The sequence below is a fragment of the Anas acuta genome, chromosome 12 (genome assembly GCF_963932015.1).
Source record: "Anas acuta chromosome 12, bAnaAcu1.1, whole genome shotgun sequence".
In the NCBI taxonomy this organism is placed as follows: Eukaryota; Metazoa; Chordata; class Aves; order Anseriformes; family Anatidae; genus Anas; species Anas acuta.
In genome coordinates, this window is record NC_088990.1 from 14,142,086 (window position 1) to 14,160,486 (window position 18,401).

Consider the following 18,401-nt stretch of genomic DNA (forward strand, 5'->3'; position numbering starts at 1 on the left):
GTGTCACAACATGGACTGTCATTAATCAGACACTCAGTATCATACAAATAACAGTTTTTCCTAATGTATGACATTAAGCACATGAGGACTGCCATTTCATAATGATCAGAGTGGGGAGATTTAGCTCTTCCATTAAATTTCTTTGTTTCCAAGAAGAAACAGTGCTGTATTCACTGGATTTGTTCAAAGTTTTTTTTTGTTGTTGTTGTTTTGTTTTGTTTTTCTCCGTAGGCTAACTGCTCTGCCAGCAAGCTCAGATTGGTTGCCTTTATTTTGCAGAATCCTCACCCACAGCAAGGGCTCGGGAGGTCTGTCAGTTACTTCAGTCACTGCTGTGCTCGTACCCTGTTGCACATGCATTACTTCTGCTGGTTTGCAAAGACAGAAATGACTGGAGCTGATTCGGTCTTGGAAACAACGAATGGAATTTTTCCCTTTGTTAATCCACTACAGGGAATGTTCAGACTCTTGATTTCGGTTGTTGGTTCACCTGATACGTGAGAGGAGCTTCAGTATGCTCTAGCAGTCAGTTGGTGTAGCACAGGGCGGTAGCTGCAGGCACTTGGAGCTGCTCTGGGATCTGCGCCAGGCTCTGGGCCAGCCAGCCTGAGCCTGCTGTGCCTCTGCCTCAGGGGCGGGCTGGTCTCTTGACTTCAGGCAGCTGACAGGGTCTTATTTGATAGGATGGTACCTCACCATTAAATCCCAGCCTGTCAGGAAGTACTGTCATTCAAAAAACCCTCATGCTAATGGAGTTGCACAGGAGTATGCTTTGTTGAGTTCTGGCTGGTCAGCACTGTGTAACTTGAACTCGTTTTGTTGTAATTGGCATGCTAAAATGACTTCTACTCTCAAATCTTTTGTGTGTGTTTTGTAGAGGTTTTTACATATTACCTTTGTAATCATACACTTTAGTTAAATAAAAATTTTATATAGGAAATTCCCTTTTAAATTGGTAGTTGAATTTGGGAACATGCTGTCCCTGTACTAATAACTTTAAATGATTTATGCAGAACGCCAGCCTTAACTGTTGCAGCCAAAGTCCAGATATTTACAACATTTTGGTGTTGATAGAGCATCTTACCAACAAACCATAATTCTGCAGTGTATTTTCTCCTTGCAGCTGTGTGCCAGGTGTGTTCCTATTTTCCTTTGGGTATATTAGTATGTGGGCTTAAGCGTTACATCTTTAATAGTTATATCTCCTTTCAGAATATCTACAGATACACAGCCTATCTGCAGAGATTTGCTGACTTGTTTTGAGGACACCCAAGATGAGAGAGGAGACCCAAGAGAAGGGACCCAAGAAGAGCCAGCAGGTAAGCACACAAAAGGTGATTTTTGAAACTTGGAACCCCTTTTAGAATTTTTACATGTAACGTTTGTGTCTGTTTTAGCAAACTGTCTGTTTTTCAGGGCTATGATAAGAAGAGCAAACCCCCCGCTCCCCAACCCACCAAAAAAAAGAATCAGGCAATTGAAACTTTTCAGGAGTTTTCTGTAAACTTGCATGAATTCAGTAGCTTCTCATGATTTTTGTCTGTATTTGAGATGATTGTTATATAAAAGTGAAAAGTAGCCTGATCCCCAGCAAAGCCATCCCCATCCTGGTGTTCTTTGGCATTACAGCCTGCTTACCAGCTAGTAGCTATCGAGAATTTGCCATGCTGTAATAACTGGGGGCTGTGAAGGAGTACCTGTCCTTGGGTCAGTTCTGCATTGTATTGTAGCACATGCATACTGTTGCAAGTTTAAACCAAGTGCAGTGTTATATTAAAAGAGCTCTGCTACCATGCAGCTTAAGGGAGGTTTGCAAGCAGAATATAAGCAGCTGCTTTGGAAGATTTGCAGCCCCAAGGGAGCTCTCTGATGCCTTGTTGAGACTGCTATCTAAATGTGCTTGTTTAAATATGGTGTTATTTGTACTAGGAGACAAATGGAGTAGTGACTACAAACAGATCTTGAAGAAATAACAAATTTATGTAGGAATCTGATTTGCAGACTTTACACATATGAATATGCACTTGTATACATACGTGTGTATATATACTGTTAAAAAGGCAATTCCTTAATCCACAACAGTGCTTTTTGTTTGGTTGTTGTTTTTTTTTTTTTGCTTGTCTTTTTTCTTTTTCCCAAGAATTGCACTGCCAGCCATTTGCATTTTGTTGTTTAGTAAGCAGGGGAGAAATTTGTATGGGTAAAGGTGACAACTACCTTCTCTTTTTAAATGTTTAGCATGTTTTATTGAGCTATTGGAGACACGCTGTGTGCATAGATTATTGCTGAGGCTGTGATTCTGCAGAGTACCTGCTTGTGTGCTTGTGAAGGCTCTGACCTATTTTTCTAAGAGAATATATCTGGGACGCTGGTTACTGTCACCAGCTATCCGTCCCGCTTCTCTCCCAGAGGTTGCTACTGGCTCCAGTGTACGTAGTACTCTGGTCTATAAACCACGGTGCTCAGGAAGGAGTGTACATGCCACCTCAGCCACTCCTACATTAGGTGCCTGTGGCATCTGAAGAAAGGCGAGGCAAACAACGAAGGGTAGAAGCCACTCCAGCTGTTCCATGATAATTTTTCTGCAATCACAAGTCACGCCCCATTCATCTTAATTGAGCAGTTCCTTTATTTGAGCTTAGGTACATTTCTAATTTGATGAATCAGTCTTCAGCTGCAGTGGGTTTGCTTCGTATGTCAGGTGAAAAGGAGATTCTGATGCTTTGTAGTTGTGAACTGTCTCTTTTTATAATTGATAGTTCTGCAATTTCAGATGTAAATATGTTTAATGAAGACCTCAAGTTGCTTTTGGAATTTTCTACCATTTATTTTCCACCACCTTATAGAAGCTCATCCTTGTGAAACCAAGCCACACTTTGGTTTTCGTAATAGTGCATGTATAAAACCAGAATAACCTCACTCTTGGCAGCAAGCATTATATTGGTTATAAACCAGTGTAAAAGTAAATGAGAACTCATGCATGCTGGTTATACTCTGATGGAACTGCAAAATAACTTTCTGGAAAAGACCTCTGGAGGGCAGCTAGTCCAGCTTCCTGCTAAAAGATGACCTCATGCCCTTATTCAGCAGAGTTTTGAAAACCTCTGAAGACAAGGGTTCCTCTCAGAGTCGCTCAGACACTGTTCTTGGTCTTAGCCACCTGCATTGTGAAATTATTTTTCTTTATCTAGCAAGAATTTTCCTTGCTGCATCTCATGTCCATTGCCTCTTGTCCTTCCACTGTGTGTCTCTGAGAGGAATCTGCCTTCTCTATAGCCCACCTGCCCTGCCTCCAGTCTGTAGCAAACTGTCGTTATATTCACTCTTGGTCTTCTCTAGATTGAAGAACCCCATCTCTTTCAAGGGCTTCTTGTGTGAGGTGTGCTCCAGTCCTGTGAACTTTCCTTCAGTTTGTCAGGATCTCTTGCACTGGAACTTCCAAAGCTGCACACTGCTCCAGAGGCAACCTCATTGAGTATTGAGTAGGGGGAAATAATTAGTTCCTTTGATCTGCTGGCTGTTATCTTGCTAATGCAGCCCAGGAACAAGCCTTTCAGGAACACAATACTGACTCTTACATAGCTTGTTTTCCACCAGGAGCCACAAGGAATTTTCTGCTGAGCCAGCCAGCACCCAGTCTGTGCTGCTGCATGAGGTTATCCTAGCCCATGTACAGGACTTAACATTTGCCATTGTTGGGCTTTGAGGTTTGTGCCAGACCAATTCTTCATGTGGAGTGTCGTCATTGAAGCTGGTGAGGGAGCATTCCATTGCTCAAGACGGCAATGCAGTCATTAAAACAATATTGTTTCTAGGACTAACCCCTGAAGAATGCCACTTGTAATTGACTGCTAGCTAGACTTGGAAATGTTGACCGCTGTTCTCCAAGACTAATTATCCTGCCTGGTTTTGATTCACCTGCTACTCCAACTCCATCTGGTCCAAACGTTCCAAGTTTGTCTTCAAGGATGCCGTGGGAGACCTTGTTAAAGTAAATGACCCGCCACAGCTCTCCTCTCCCCACCTACAGAGCCAGTCATCTCATGGTGGAAGGCAGTTGGATTGGACAGACTTGATTTGGGTTTGGAAAATCCATTCTGGCTGGTCTCAGTAACCATTTTATACCTCACAGTGATTTCTAGGGGGGTTTGTTCTATAGCCTTCCCACAGTCTGGGGTGATTCGGATTGTCCTGTTGTTACTCAAGTACTCTTTCTTCCTATTTGTGAAGATGGATGTGACATTTGCCTTTTTCCTGTCATTAGAGATCCCACCTGATTGCCATGCTTTTTCAAAGATGATGGGAGCAGCCTAGGGATGGCATGATGCCAGCTCTCTGAGCCTGAAGAATCCCGTTTGGGCCCAGGGAGGTTTTTGCATGTGTAACACAGAATTCTGCATTAGAGGATTTTACTTGGAATTTCCTCTGCTATGGTAGGTAGAACTTCTTATCTGTTGCCACTGGGCACAGGAGCTCAGAAAACCTTGTCAGTAAAGACCAAGACAAAGGTGGCACTGAGTCTGTCAGTCCTCCTCACATCCTATGTCAGTAAGTTGCCCATTGTATCCCTTTGGCTTCCAATGTACTTGCAGAAGCCCTTGTGGCTCTTCACGTCCCTTACCAGTTTCATCTCCTTCTGACTTTGGACCTTCTATCTCTGCATGCCTGGGCAATGTTTATGGAGTGATGTTTCCTTGTGATTATGCACACACCTTTGTTTTGGTACATCACCATCAGTTTTAGAAGTGTCACAATTGTTACAAAGCTTGTTTTGTACGTAGTTGTCTGTTCTGCTGCATCACTCCTTCCATGTCAGTTTGTAAAAACATTCTTTGAAGGATATCTCTCATCTCTGATCCACATTGGTAGCAGCTTCCTGCATCTGCAGAGCAATATATTTTATTATGATTCATAGACGTTCCCTTTTTGTCCACTGGAAACGGTAAAAGCTTCCATGAACTAAAACATTCCTGTGGTTTTTGGATAATTTAAAAATATTTTGTCTATTTTATTCAGTTTTTTTCTGCTTAAGAGTTTAAGCTATATACAGGAAACAGGGAAAGGTTGTTGCTGTATTCTTTTATTTTTATTTTTTTAAAGTATCACTGTGCATGTTTTCTGGCTCATATGTTCAGGTTCACTTGAAATTCAGTTTTGTATTTTTCTGTTTAATCTGTTCATTGGCACAAGGGAAAATTTGGTGCAGATGCCAAGCTCTCTTATTCCAGTCTCTGTCTATTCAACTTCAGCTTTCACTAAAAATAAGTTTATTTTTCAGGGCCAAAGACGTGTTGAAGAAAATTAACAACAGTAATGGGTGAGAGGAGGAATGATGTATTTCTATTGTCAGCAGAATGTGATGGCATCACAATTGTGGAATCTGGGATGACAACTGTCCATTAAAAAAAATGCCTCCAGCTAAGAGCCTAATACCTTCTCTTGTCATTAGAGCAGAGTGATGTTTTGCAGGAAGTGGCATATAATCAAGATACTGTTCTGTGAGTTAAAACTGAAAGAGTTTCAAGCAGAAATTTAATTATTGTTTTAGTTTCTGCTTCTCAGGCACATCCATGGCATAACAATTTGAACTGAGGTCATGCAGTGGGGCTGTTCCACAATCAGCCTTTATTACCTGTTTCCCTGTGTGAAAGGTGACCTTGGTTCTTTTGCATTTCCTACAGCTTGGAGTTCTTCCATGAGATTTCATTTACATTCCAAAATGTATTTTGGCAGTCAGTCACCAGGGTACTTGAAAGACGAGTAGTGAACAGAGGGGAGGTCTCAGGTATTAGCTTTAAATTATAGGATTAGTTGCAATTTATTTATTTTTTTTTAATAGCACACATTCTGTCATATATTCCAAAGGTGCAGGCATTTCAGCCAGACATACTATGCATGTGAGAAAAGTGTATCATTTTGCTATTTGCTTGCCTATTTAAAAACAGTCTTTTGGTATCTAGTCCAGAAGAGACAGCCTCTACCATCTTGCAACTGTTCAGCCGTACAGAGTGGAAAGAAATAATTGGCTTACAAAAATAGAAAAATTCTGATATGTTTATATTATGTATTATTTCAAATTTGGTAGGAAATATTTTATTAGCAAATGAACTCATAAATTAGAATTCACTTATAGATGGTTCACAAGTCTAGGATTGAATTGCGAAAGATCAGTTGAAAACTTTCAAAGTACTTTTTAAATAGAAAACAGTTTTAAACTGTTTTTATTTCCTGTAAAGTTTCATAGTGATTTTTTTTAATTTTACTGGAAACACTGTGTGCTTAAAATTCAGAATAATTTATCAGATGTAATTAGAACAATTTCCCAGACAAAAGGCAGAAATGATCATCCTGTTACACGCTTTGTATACAGCAACTCTGAGCTGCCTCTTCCTCCAGCTGCAAAGACAATGGTACATGGAAAAATTAGTCTGATAAGGAATTGTGCCTTGGAGGAGAATGGTGGAGTTGAGGGGGTGGGATAGGGACACTTGAAGGGGCTCAGATATTCAAAGGTGAGTACCTATCTGAATAAAATCTGTGCTCATTTGTTTTATCTAATAAAATAGGTTTTCTAGGAGCAGATATTTTCTCACCATCTCTGACTAACTGAATTCATGTGCAGGACATGAGCTGAGGTCATATGTTAGTGAATAAAGAAGCTTTTGGGGTACAGAGTGTAATGCAGATAGCAGGAGTTACTAGAAGAAAGAGGAAAGGAACAAATACTCCTCTCTGCTTGCATATAGAGAACTATCAGTGGCATTAAGTACTTTGAGGTGGAATCCTGTCTTATTTCTTTTTATGTTCTATGTCAACCTACAGATGTATAATGCATCAATGCTCATAGTTTATTTAAAGGATCTTTATTCTGATTTCCACTTCGTTTCAGGTGATGAGTTCATTTCTATCATGGGCATTGCAGTTGAGCTTTCAGCTGCTAGTGAGGCAGGGCACCTATTTTGCTTTTCCCACTTTATAATCAGTTCATTCGGTATTTAGCCAGGCATTCTTTCCCAGGCTCTTTCTGGGAAGAACGAGCCCTCTGCTTAATATCCCTTTGTGTACATACAAGAGCATGTTGTTCATTTTCTGCTGTTTTTAGAAACTCCGTGGGAGAGCAATCTTTAGATTATTATTATTATTTTTGGCTTAGGTTTAGATTTAAGAACTATTTTTAGATTTAAGCTTTACCTGCAAATACATGCAAATACAGATACTGAATGAGTGTTCAAGTTTATATTACTTTGCAGTATATATTTTGTATTATTAAGGTGGCTCGTTGAGTCTCTGTGAAAGTGATTCTGTTCTTAGGCTTTCTGGTGTGAGTCAAAGAAGCCTTTTTGACACCGGAAAATTTGCTTAAATAAAAACAAAACGATTCCCTGTTTCAAAGTACACTTTTGGTTTTCATTTATAGATATTGCAATGATGTGATCTTTTGCTCTCCTGTCTGGAAACTACTATCTGCTGAACATCTGCAGTGAAAATATTGTGATTCAGCAACTTTTGCAATGTTATTCTAGGAACACTGTTAATATTTTTAGTTCCATTGGAGAGAGCGAGAAAGAGACTTTGAAGAGTTTTTTGTAATAGGTAAACTGAGATGTTGTAATTTAGTTCTGTATGGTATGATTTTGTGCCCACTCACACCTGTGATCCTTCCCATCTTTGTTGGTTTAGAAGCCAGAACATCATAGAGGGTTTTTCACCCAGGCTTTGTGTGCGTGCAGAAAATAAGCACTTGGCTTACCAGTAGCTTCCTTCTCTGACGGGTTTCATTTCATCCTATTCACACCAGGACTGGAGTTAAAAGCAGAAACACCTGCTTTGCCCTCACACTTAAATGTTTACTGGGTGCCACTGTTTACACTTCAACGAAGTCTCTTTGTCCATTACCTAACCTCCTCCATTACTGCTGCCTGGATTTGTGGTGCCCTTTATCCATTGACCTTAAGACACGTGAGAATATTTGGTAAAGCTCCACACCTATGTTTTGAAATCATTATATACAATTTATACATGAGAAAATTAAGGCACATGGAGATTAAGCAGCTTTATTTGTATTTACTTCTGTCATTATTACTTTCTGTTTGTCAGGATGGTCAAGAGAACAAATGTTAGGGTGTGAGTCACGAATGCAGCATAATATGCAGCATAATATGAGTCAGGAACAGTAATCCCAGATTGACACGCATCATGGCTTTGACTTTTCTAATTACTTTCTGCACCAGGGTTAGTATCTCCTTGCCTGGGAAGGGGTAGAAAGGTTAATTAAGTATTTTTTTCCAAATGCTTTCTACGTGTTAAGACAAAGCATGGGGGCAGTGAAATCTTTAGAAATAGTTTCACTGAATGCTGGCAGCAAACCAGCTTCATTTATGAAAGTAAATCTAAGGAAAATAATATTCTTAAACTGTTCTTGTACTGTTTCATCCAGAAGGATGGGAACTAGCTGTTTGGCAGGGGGGTTGTGAGCATTCTTTTTGTCTTTCTTAAGAAGAATACACGTAAATTTTGCCAATTTACTAACCCCTAAGTTCTCTAAAGAACGTATTGATATTAAGCCTGCTTCTTGCGGGGTCAGCAATAGCTAAGCAGGATCTTTGAGGCAGCCATTTGTTGTGAATGCCAGGGACACCTACAGTCCTTGGCAGCAAAGACTTTGGTGGTATTCCCTGTTTGTGTCCTGTCAGCAATGGGTAGAAAATATTTTTATTTTTTGAAGTGAATGGTGGAAAGATGGTTAGCATGAGAAAGGCAAGAGCAGAAGGCAAAAGTTGATGTGGTAATGGGACAAGACAGGGGTGAGTGGAGGTCCATAGATAAATATACTAGAACATAGGGCAGATGACCACAGGAAAAAAAAAACTGTAGAAAGCAGTGGGGAGGGGGGGGGTAGGGGCAGGATAGAGCAGAACAGCTGGGTAGAACAGAGGGGAAGAAAGGGCTAGGATGAGCAAAAGAAGCTGGGATGCCGGGCAGGAACAGGGATTTCAGATTGCCACATAGCCTTCTGCTTCAAGAGCTGCTCCATTAGCTCAAGGGATAGTGGATTGTGCTGTGCTGAGCATGAACAGTCTTCACAAATTGGTGGTGTGCCTGTACCATGGAAGATCAACATAATTCTGAATGATGTTAGCACTTCTATTCAAGACACAGAACAAAGTATAAGAAATAGTTTTCTGTCTACATAGAATATTCATTAAAGTTATAAAACTGGAAAGCCCTTTTCTCAAAAGATGGGAATCGATGGAATTATGTTCAGTCCTCTTATCTTTTGGTGTAGTCACACAGTATTTTTCACTAGGAGAATACCCTCATAATGCTTTATTTTCCAGAGGCTTTGTGGACTTCCTTTGCTGATGGCAGAGTCAGGCTGAGAATAGATAACTCATGTCCGCAGACTCCCATAACAGTTCATCAGATGTTCAAGGAGAGCCTAGAAAAATACGGATCTCTTAATGCTTTGGCAAGCAGAAAGAATGGAAAGTGGGAGAAGATAACTTTTTCAGAGTATTATTGCTTTTCCAGGAAAGCAGCCAAGAGCTTCTTGAAGGTAGGTACAGAAAACACAACCAATTCCCTTTTCTCCCTTTGTCTCCTCAAATAAATAAATAAATAAATGATAATTAAAATTGTTTTCAGTCAAAGAGATAATATTTCCATCTTTGCAGGTAAATGCCACTGTTTCATTCAGGCATAGGTACAAAGTTCATCATGAGGTCTTAAGACAAAAAATAAAAATTGTGCTGTATGTTTCTCTCCAACATGCCTATATTGTATAACTTCATGCTTATTACTTTTTAGCTTGGTCTTGAACGATTCCACAGCGTAGCAATCCTTGGATTTAATTCTCCGGAATGGTTCATCTCAGCTGTTGGAGCTGTTTTTGCTGGGTAGGATTTGCTTCCCTTTTGTGTAGGGATTTCAAGGTTTCAGTTGTGTGAGGTTTAGAAATGTAGCAAATCGTTATTTGGTGTCACATCCTGGAAGTTGTGCTGCAGCTGATTAGCCTATTCAGCAACCTACTGGAGTCTCATAGCTTTGAGCGTATCTGGAATAGTCCGGACACTCATAAATTGAACCTGTTTGCTATGGACTTAATTGTGACAGTCACATATCTTCTCTTACTGGAAGATGTAGGATACAGAGGACAGTCCCAGTTTTATGTCAGTGATACACGATATCTTCAAGTGAATGAAGTGACAGATAAAATACTCGCTAGCCTGATTCCTTCTGTCCTGATACGTGTTAATACAATTTGGATTTGACCTCTTAGTCTGTTTCTCTGCCAGTGAAATTCAAACTGGTATCTGTGTGCAGCTTGAACAAAAAGAGCACATGGTGTTTTTTGTTCTGTTTTGTTTTACCACTTATTGAGCTAACTCCCCTGTAGCCTCAAGTAGGCTAAAATAATGAATCCTAGCCTACAGCATCTCCTACTGCATAGAGTTCAGGGATTTATTTTGCATATATCATCCAAGTATATCTGAATACTTGAAACAAACATGATAGCTGTGCTGATGTGTACCTCCACATCCTCATATTTTCATCTTTCATGTGATCTCTTACTCTTTCTGGATGTTAAATGCATGTATGTGTGTATATAAATATATGTTCTAATATATAATTTTGGATATAGAGGAATTGTCACAGGAATATATACAACCAATTCACCAGAGGCCTGCCACTACATTGCTTATGATAGCAAAACCAACATCATGGTTGTGGAAAATCGGAAACAACTGGACAAGATAATGCAGGTATGAAGTGGCTCAAAAATTAATTGACCAAATACCAGGCTATGCTGTCATCAACATAGAAGAATAGGAATTGTAGAGCTCAAGAGGTTTGGTTCATACATGTTTCTTTCTAGAAATAGGAAAAAACAGCTGTGGCAATCACTGCTGTATCCATCTGAGGGTTTTTTGGAGCTATTATTTCAGTCTTTGCTTCTTTCAGAAAAAAAAAAAAAAAGTATAACTTGTTATACTTCTAATGATATATGCGTAGTGGCTATCGCCAGGCCACTCCATTTGTAAAAGCACAGACTGATCAGTTCAGTTCTGTGATAAAGTCAAAGATATATGTGAGCCACTGGGTCCCACAAAGTTGAATGAAATTAATGCTCTCTGAAGGCCATCCAAAGCAGAGAAAGACTGTAAGCCTGCAGCTTTATATTTTTATTTATCCTTAAAATATGCAAATTGCTTCCCTTTTCTTTTTTTTCTTCTCTTTTAGGAAGATAAAACATTTTATTTATTTATTTTTAGCAGTTTAACAGTTTTTATTGGGGATGGTTTCTTCTATCTTTATTGGGAACCACAGGAGCTATGGTCAACTTTCAGCTTGAGCTTGACTGTTCCTTGATATGTCCTTTGATGCAATAAGAGAAAGGATACTGATGAACCTTTTTGGTGTAATTTAAGTCTTTTGACTGAAACCAGACTTAGCAGATTAGCAGACTGTGTAGCATCTCCTCCTCCCCCTCTTTTATTTTTGAGCCAGTTGGTTGTGAGTTTAGGGGAGAATACTTGAGGGAGGAGGGAAACAGGAGCTTTCTTCTGACTGTCGACCCAATTACAGTTTTGGCAGTACTTCAGTGGGGAAAAACACAAGATACGAATAACAAATTATAAATTTGTTTTTAAAAAACCTAACAGATCTGGAATCGTTTGCCACACTTGAAAGCAGTTGTGCTGTACAAGGACTCCATTCCAGAGAGATGTCCAAATCTGTATACGGTATGTGAAATGCTAGAACAGAGTTACAATTATTAGGGTATTATTTATTTAATGAATTTCTACTATGTTTGATCTGTGGAATGTCTGCCATTCAGAATGCATTGCTGTCTTCCAGCAAAAGCATTCACAAGCTTCATGAGCGCGTTCTATTGAATTTAAGTGTAACTTGGTTTTTGATGCTTGACATTTAAAATTAGTTACCTTGCTTGACTGTCTTTTGTTGTAATGTTTTTTTTTCTTTTTTTTTTTTTTTCTTTAACTGGATTAACAAAACACCTGTAGGCTTCAGGTCAGAATATGTACTCTCAAACCATTAAAAATAAGTTGTACACTGGCTGTAGCGAAAGCTGCATTGTGGGTGGTTACACTGGATCCAAGGACATGAAAATGTCTGTACTTCTACTGATGATAGTTGCATCATGTTTGCACCAAATATTTCTGGTGTCAGGCAACAGGTGAAGAGAAATTATTACAAGCTACACAAAGCAGAGCGCATTTTCTTAGCATGTCCAGAATCTTCAGGTCACACGGTAAAAAAGAAAGCTGAAAAAGGGACAAATGCAGGATCAGAAATTTGAGTCGTAGAAGTCCAGCACTTAAGAAATGTTAGGACTTGTTTTTTGTAAAAATGTTTTTTTCAATATGTTGAAAATATTAATGTAATAAGACTACAAAACCTTTCTTTTTAGTTGGCTTCGGATTATCAGATTCCAGTCTGAAAAACCTCTTAATGAAGAGGGAACAGCATAGCAATACTTATGCTGTGTTGAATTTCATAAACTGTTTATAGACAGTAACCAGTGTTACAACACTGTACATATCAGTATGGAGTATGCTTTACATCCCAGTATAATAAAAATGTTACTTTTTTGCTACTTATATTTCATAGTAAAAGGAATAAGGCTAGCAGTTAATTCTGGAACAGCATTCTGTTGCTGAAGCCTAAATGCTTGAGAATTTGGGAAGAGAGAAGTAATGCATGTTTATTCTGTTACTGAAAGATACATCAGAAAACCGCCCTGTTCAAGTGCCAGGTCAGACATGTTTTCTCAATGGAGAAGGGTAGCTTTGAGAAAGTCTTGACAGTTGCCTTAGTTTATATTGTGTAAAGGAAAAGTTGGAGATCAAATCACCAAAGGCAGAAATGGTTTTATAACTTGGATGGAAAGCAGGGCACCCAAACCACATGGCATATGATGAAAGACATTTATGTTACAAGTTGACAGCAGAGATGTAATGAGCAGTTGCTGCAGTAGGGGCCAAGCTTTAGTTCTCTTATCAGCGCGTGTTACCAGAAGCCAAATGCAGTCAGTAATGTGTGTGGCTGTTTGTACCTTTCATACTCCCGAACAGGGAACACTCGCTATTGCAGGTACTGTTCAGTAAATAAAGCCTGGGCAACAGATGCACAAGTGATTAACGCATTCTGGTATGAGAAGACAGTAAGGTCAGGGAAACAGGAGCAAATGATAAGTCACATAGAAACAATTACGCCCTTGACACCTCCAGGCTTTCCAGGAGCTGGTGAAATAGATATGGCTGTATTGTGTGGGAAGAGATAATATGTGACGAATCCTTTCTTGCTATGGAGCTGTGCTTTGTACTCCCCCTCTTCCCAGAGAGATGATATGGTGGAAGAACGTATGAAGCTTGTCACTGGTGGTTAGCAGAATGCTAGGACAGTGTTGCCACCCAAGGAAAGGAAGTCTGGGTGCCACAGAGGCTAGCTATTGTAACCTTAGTAGCACACTAGCAAAGAGCAGAGGAAGGAAGGAATGAATTCCCCCTCATGCACAAGGGGAGGTGTTAACCTCTGCTGTCCTTTGCGTCATCCTCTTCATTACTCTGTGGTCCTACATATATCTCCAAGAAATCATTGTGGAACAGAGGTGCTGCATTTTGCTCTTGGATAATACAGTTTTGTAGCACTGGTTGAATCATTGGATCTCAATGGGAAATTGACTCTTGGGTTATTGACTAATTTTTATTTACCCTAGTTTTCATTGCATTGAAATCAGTGGCATACCCAGCAGGATATCAGGTGCGTGTGGTAGATGCATCTGAGGACGACCAATAAAATATAGACGATCAGGCTCAGCATTTTTCTGGGACCAATTTGTGCTGCACAAAAGTCCACCATCATGAAAAGCTTAGCTCATTCTAGATGGAGCCAAATCTGAATGGAGATTGTGACCAGCATTATATGTTCTGTTTGCTATTAAATAGCAGGGAATTTGGGCAAGCACTCACACATCTAGATGATGATGCTTTTGCACAGAAGCTTTCATTCTTTTGCTTTATATAGTTAGGTACAAGAACGGTGAATTATAAGTTGAATGTCATAAGTGTGCTCTTAAAATGTAGATCCAGATTCTTTTAAATAAGAATCACAGTCCTTCTAGGTGTAAGATAGTAACAGAATTTTATCCTCTACGACTTGTACGTAACATCTGTCTTAGATGAGGAATGGAACTACCATTCCCTTCATAGGCACTGGGAAGACATGTAGCAGCATAATTTCAGACAGTCTGTTTGCCGTTTCCACATCAAGTTATACACTAGTCTTATGTTCTTTACATAGGCAAGACCTGAAGTAAACTTGTCTTGGAAATGTGTCCAGAGTAAGGCACTAAACTTTTTCTGCCATTCTTTTTAGGCTGGTAAGGTGCCGCATCTTTTCCACTTGCAAGGAGGTTCACAATACCCTCTATTTTCTGTTACATGCTCTAGATGGAAGAGTTTCTGGACTTGGGAGATGACATATCTGATGCTACTTTGGATGATATTATTAACTCCCAAAAGCCGAATCAATGCTGTGTACTAATATATACGTCCGGAACAACTGGGAAGCCAAAAGGAGCCATGTTGAGTCATGACAATGTATGTAATTTAAACTCCTCCTTTAGTATAAAAATAGCAAAGTATGAGGATACTTATTCCTGTTTTTTTGTTGGTGGTGTTTTTTTTTGTTTGTTTGTTTGTTTGTTTTAAATGACTGGTGCATAATAGAAGAGCATTGAAATTTCCCTGGTTTTGCAACATGGGTAGTGTACTACAAAGCAATATTCAAAATGGAGTCATCTCATTTTGATTATGTTTAAGCACAGTGAAGAATAAAACTACATTCTAAGTAGCACTTCACAAATTTGAATGTAGATTATGACTATGCGTTTTGTTACTTGCTGGGTTGTTTGTGAGATACAGTACTTCTGCAAATAATTTATATATAGCCATAACATTTCAATGATGTTTTGTCATCTTAAAACAAATCGTATGCATCAGCCAGCTGCTGTAAGAGCCTGAGACAGACTACTTTTGCAAATTTTATTTATTTATTTTAAGTCCTAGTACTCAAGTACTCATAATCACTTTAGCTGTATTGTTGTGAATAGTAAATTGCCTACTGATGAAAGAACAGCAAAGCCAACTGCAAAAATGGCTCTCCATAGGTCTACTAGCTAAGATCTGGACTGTAGTTGATTTATTTTACTTAAGGTGGCTGAGCAGGAGTGGGAAGTGGTAGAGAGCCTCTCTGAACACTTACTCTGTGAAAGGGCTGGCCTAAGTTGTCACCTCTCCTCTTAGAAGAATGCAGAAACTACTACAGATAGTGAGCAATTCACCCAAATGTAGGGAATCAGCACAGTAATATCTGGAAGGAGAACATAGTGTAGTCAATAGACAAAAAGACTGATCTGACATTGCAAATTCCATGCTCTTCTGTCTCAAAGGAGTCTGGTGTCATTTCCATGTTAGCTGCCAAACTATTTCTGGCTGATGATCACAAACAGGCTATTTTTATGTTGACCAACAGTGGAAAACACTCCTTGCCTGTAACTGCTGCTGCCTTCTTTAGTCAAAAGAAGTTTGCCACTGTCCATCTGTAAAACCAATGCTGAGTCAGTCATATGCACCCACAGAGATCTACTGTGAGCATGCCTGCATGCTGTGAGGCTTTGGAGGATAAAGAGGATAAGCAATCAATATATCTACGTTTCAAAGACATCCCATTCTGCCTACCGTGTTTAAGTCTCCAATAGCTCCTTGACCAATGCTGCCACCTAAATTTGGAGTGGCCTGTCCTGACAGCATGCTGCTCCTTAAAAGCTTTTCTGGAGAATTGCTATTTTTTTTTAGACCAAACCTACTCTCATGTTAACCTTAAAATTTATTTTGAAGAAAAGCAACTGGCTGAAACATACCGTGAGAGCAGGTATTGCACAATTTATATCTTTTCCCTGCTATGCTGAGTAACTTTTTTTGTGTGTCCTATCCTACCCAGTTTAGATTAGACTCCTCTGAAAAAGCCATCTCCTCTTTTTCTGCTATGCATATGTGTATATTTATTTTCCTCTTACCATCACACATATTTGTGGATCTTGCATAGACTGTATTCTGTTAATGAATATACGTGTATTTAGCATCCTTCGGCTGCATCTTCTGACGTAAAGAACTGGGAAGAAAAGGGGGAAACACAGTTTCACTAAGAAGTCAAGCAGTGAATCTTAACCATTATTCACGTATGTAGTTCTGCTTATGGGAGGTGTGTGTGTGGATGTCACTTGTGAACCACTGTGGTGAATCTCCCAGAGACTTCCAGAGGAACAGGATACAGCTGCTAATCATGTGGTGATCAATACAATGTGATGAGCTTCTTGCAGATACTCAACTGTCCTGTGAGCTCACTGATCACTGAGTATTTATTGTTCTCTTTCAGGTAAACATATAGACATACACTGATGAAAAGTGCCAGCTAGATAGAAAGCGTGCACAGTAGGAGACTTGCAAATGAAGGGGCTGATCAGTTTTCTTGTCCATCCAGGCTGAAGCTGCCTTACTTAGTGCACCACTAGGACCCGGGGAGTTGATAGTGTTCACAGCAGGTCAGGCAGCAGAAAGACTGCATTTACTTCTGTTATCTGCAGGCTGTTGTTGCTACTAGATGAGTTCATCTTGCTTTTGGCTGGATGGCACCAGAGGAATGGCCATCTGGTACGTTGTTAAAGATTGAAGTGTCTTCAGCAATTTCTGTAAGCAGACTTGTCATAGGTTTGTTGGCATAGCATAAGGATCCTTAGTTTGTGTTAAAAGAAAAAAACAAATCTAATTTGCTTATTTTTTATTTAAATAGATAACTTGGACATCAGCACATTGCAGCAGAGCAGGAGATATGCAACCTGCAGAGGTCCAACAAGAGTCCATAGTCAGTTATCTTCCACTCAGCCACATAGCTGCACAGATATATGACCTGTGGACTGGAATCAAATGGGGAGAACAAGTTTACTTTGCTGAGCCAGATGCTCTCAAGGTATCTGCCTTGCATTGCACCTGATTAAGCTTGCATTTTTTCATCTTAGAAAACATCCAAAGGAGGAAATGTGTTTTTTGAAGAGGTGCAGAAGATGGAGAGTCTATTATTTTAAGAATTATGGAAAACTAAAATCCTTTAGACTCAAGATGCAGTGCCCTGGACTCCATTTACCCATGTGGCGAAACTGCATAGAAAAGAGTCTCTTTGTAGTTATGAGTCCATAAACTGCTATAAGAAGAGTGTACCTGGAACTGGTCCCTTACCTGCCCCCACAAAAAGCTCATAAATGCATAAATGATACAACAGAGACTGAGAAGATCTTAGTTCCAGTGTTTTCCGTAATTTAACAGCTAACTTAACAATTTGTACTCAAAATATTCTGAATGTATATATATCTGGTAGTCCAGGTCTGTAAGCTTTAATTAAGGCAGACGTGTGCCTCTAATGCAGAAGAAGTATAAGATTTTGGGGGGAGAAAGAGAGGCAGATGGAACTAAACCACCTGTGTTTTTTCCTTTTGGAGTACATGCTTCCCCTGATGTGTAAGAGCAGATCCATATTAGTGAGTATACCTGATGGAAATAGGTTCAGCAGTCCTTGTTCATATCCTATATGTTTAGTGATGTTCTACATATTGTTATTGCAAGATGCAGACTGTATCACCAAACCTCTTTTTCACTGATGTGGACCTTTTGCAACGTTTTGAAATGATTTTAACAGGGCAGCTTGATCAACACACTAAAAGAAGTGCGGCCAACATCTCACATGGGAGTTCCCAGAGTGTGGGAGAAAATCATGGAGAAGTTGAAGGATGCTTCTGCTCAGTCAGGATTTCTGAAGAGGAAAATGCTGTCATGGGCTATGTCAGTTAGCTTAGAGAGAAACCTGAACTGCTCAAGCAGGTAAGTATTATTACGAGTGAGATCTCCATCATCCCTGAAGTAGCTGTCTGCTTAAAAGAAATATCAAGCTTCAGTGAGACTCTTGAAATATAAACAGGTAAAATTTGGCCTAACAACACCGCAAATATAATGTAAGAGGGAGGATATAGTTATCAATTACAGTAGCCTAATCATAAACCCAAGTGACTGTTAAATGGGTCCCTCCATCTTCTCCAAGGATGTTTTTCCACTATCACCTCCCTGAACTCTGTGTCTTCTGTGAGTTGAACTGGCTAGTTTTCAGCTGGGAGAGGTCCAGCCTACCATGTGACTGTGCAAGTACTAGTTACTGGTATGAAGAAAGGGCATGAATTTGAAGGAACTGTGTGAGAAGGGGAAAATTCTCATTTTGAGGGCAGCCCAAACATAAACTCTCATGACAATTTGGAGTATGCACCATGGGAG

At 39.6% G+C, this 18,401-nt stretch overlaps 1 protein-coding gene across 12 annotated transcripts in view; it reads left to right on the forward strand.

The window, feature by feature from the left end:
- Nucleotides 1-18,401, forward strand: part of ACSBG1 (acyl-CoA synthetase bubblegum family member 1) — a 36,552-nt gene that overhangs the window by 11,131 nt on the left and 7,020 nt on the right. For 11 of the 12 annotated variants that reach the window (XM_068695507.1, XM_068695506.1, XM_068695509.1 and 8 more), the window contains 8 exons: nucleotides 1,213-1,319; nucleotides 9,339-9,556; nucleotides 9,808-9,896; nucleotides 10,643-10,763; nucleotides 11,664-11,744; nucleotides 14,475-14,624; nucleotides 16,876-17,052; nucleotides 17,776-17,957. In XM_068695507.1, the coding sequence (XP_068551608.1) occupies nucleotides 9,425-9,556; nucleotides 9,808-9,896; nucleotides 10,643-10,763; nucleotides 11,664-11,744; nucleotides 14,475-14,624; nucleotides 16,876-17,052; nucleotides 17,776-17,957 (932 nt within the window). In that variant the 5' untranslated portion in view covers nucleotides 1,213-1,319; nucleotides 9,339-9,424. Of the gene's footprint in view, nucleotides 1-546; nucleotides 1,135-1,212; nucleotides 1,320-9,338; nucleotides 9,557-9,807; nucleotides 9,897-10,642; nucleotides 10,764-11,663; nucleotides 11,745-14,474; nucleotides 14,625-16,875; nucleotides 17,053-17,775; nucleotides 17,958-18,401 lie in introns of those variants that run through there. The other variant, XM_068695504.1, reaches the window with a different exon arrangement.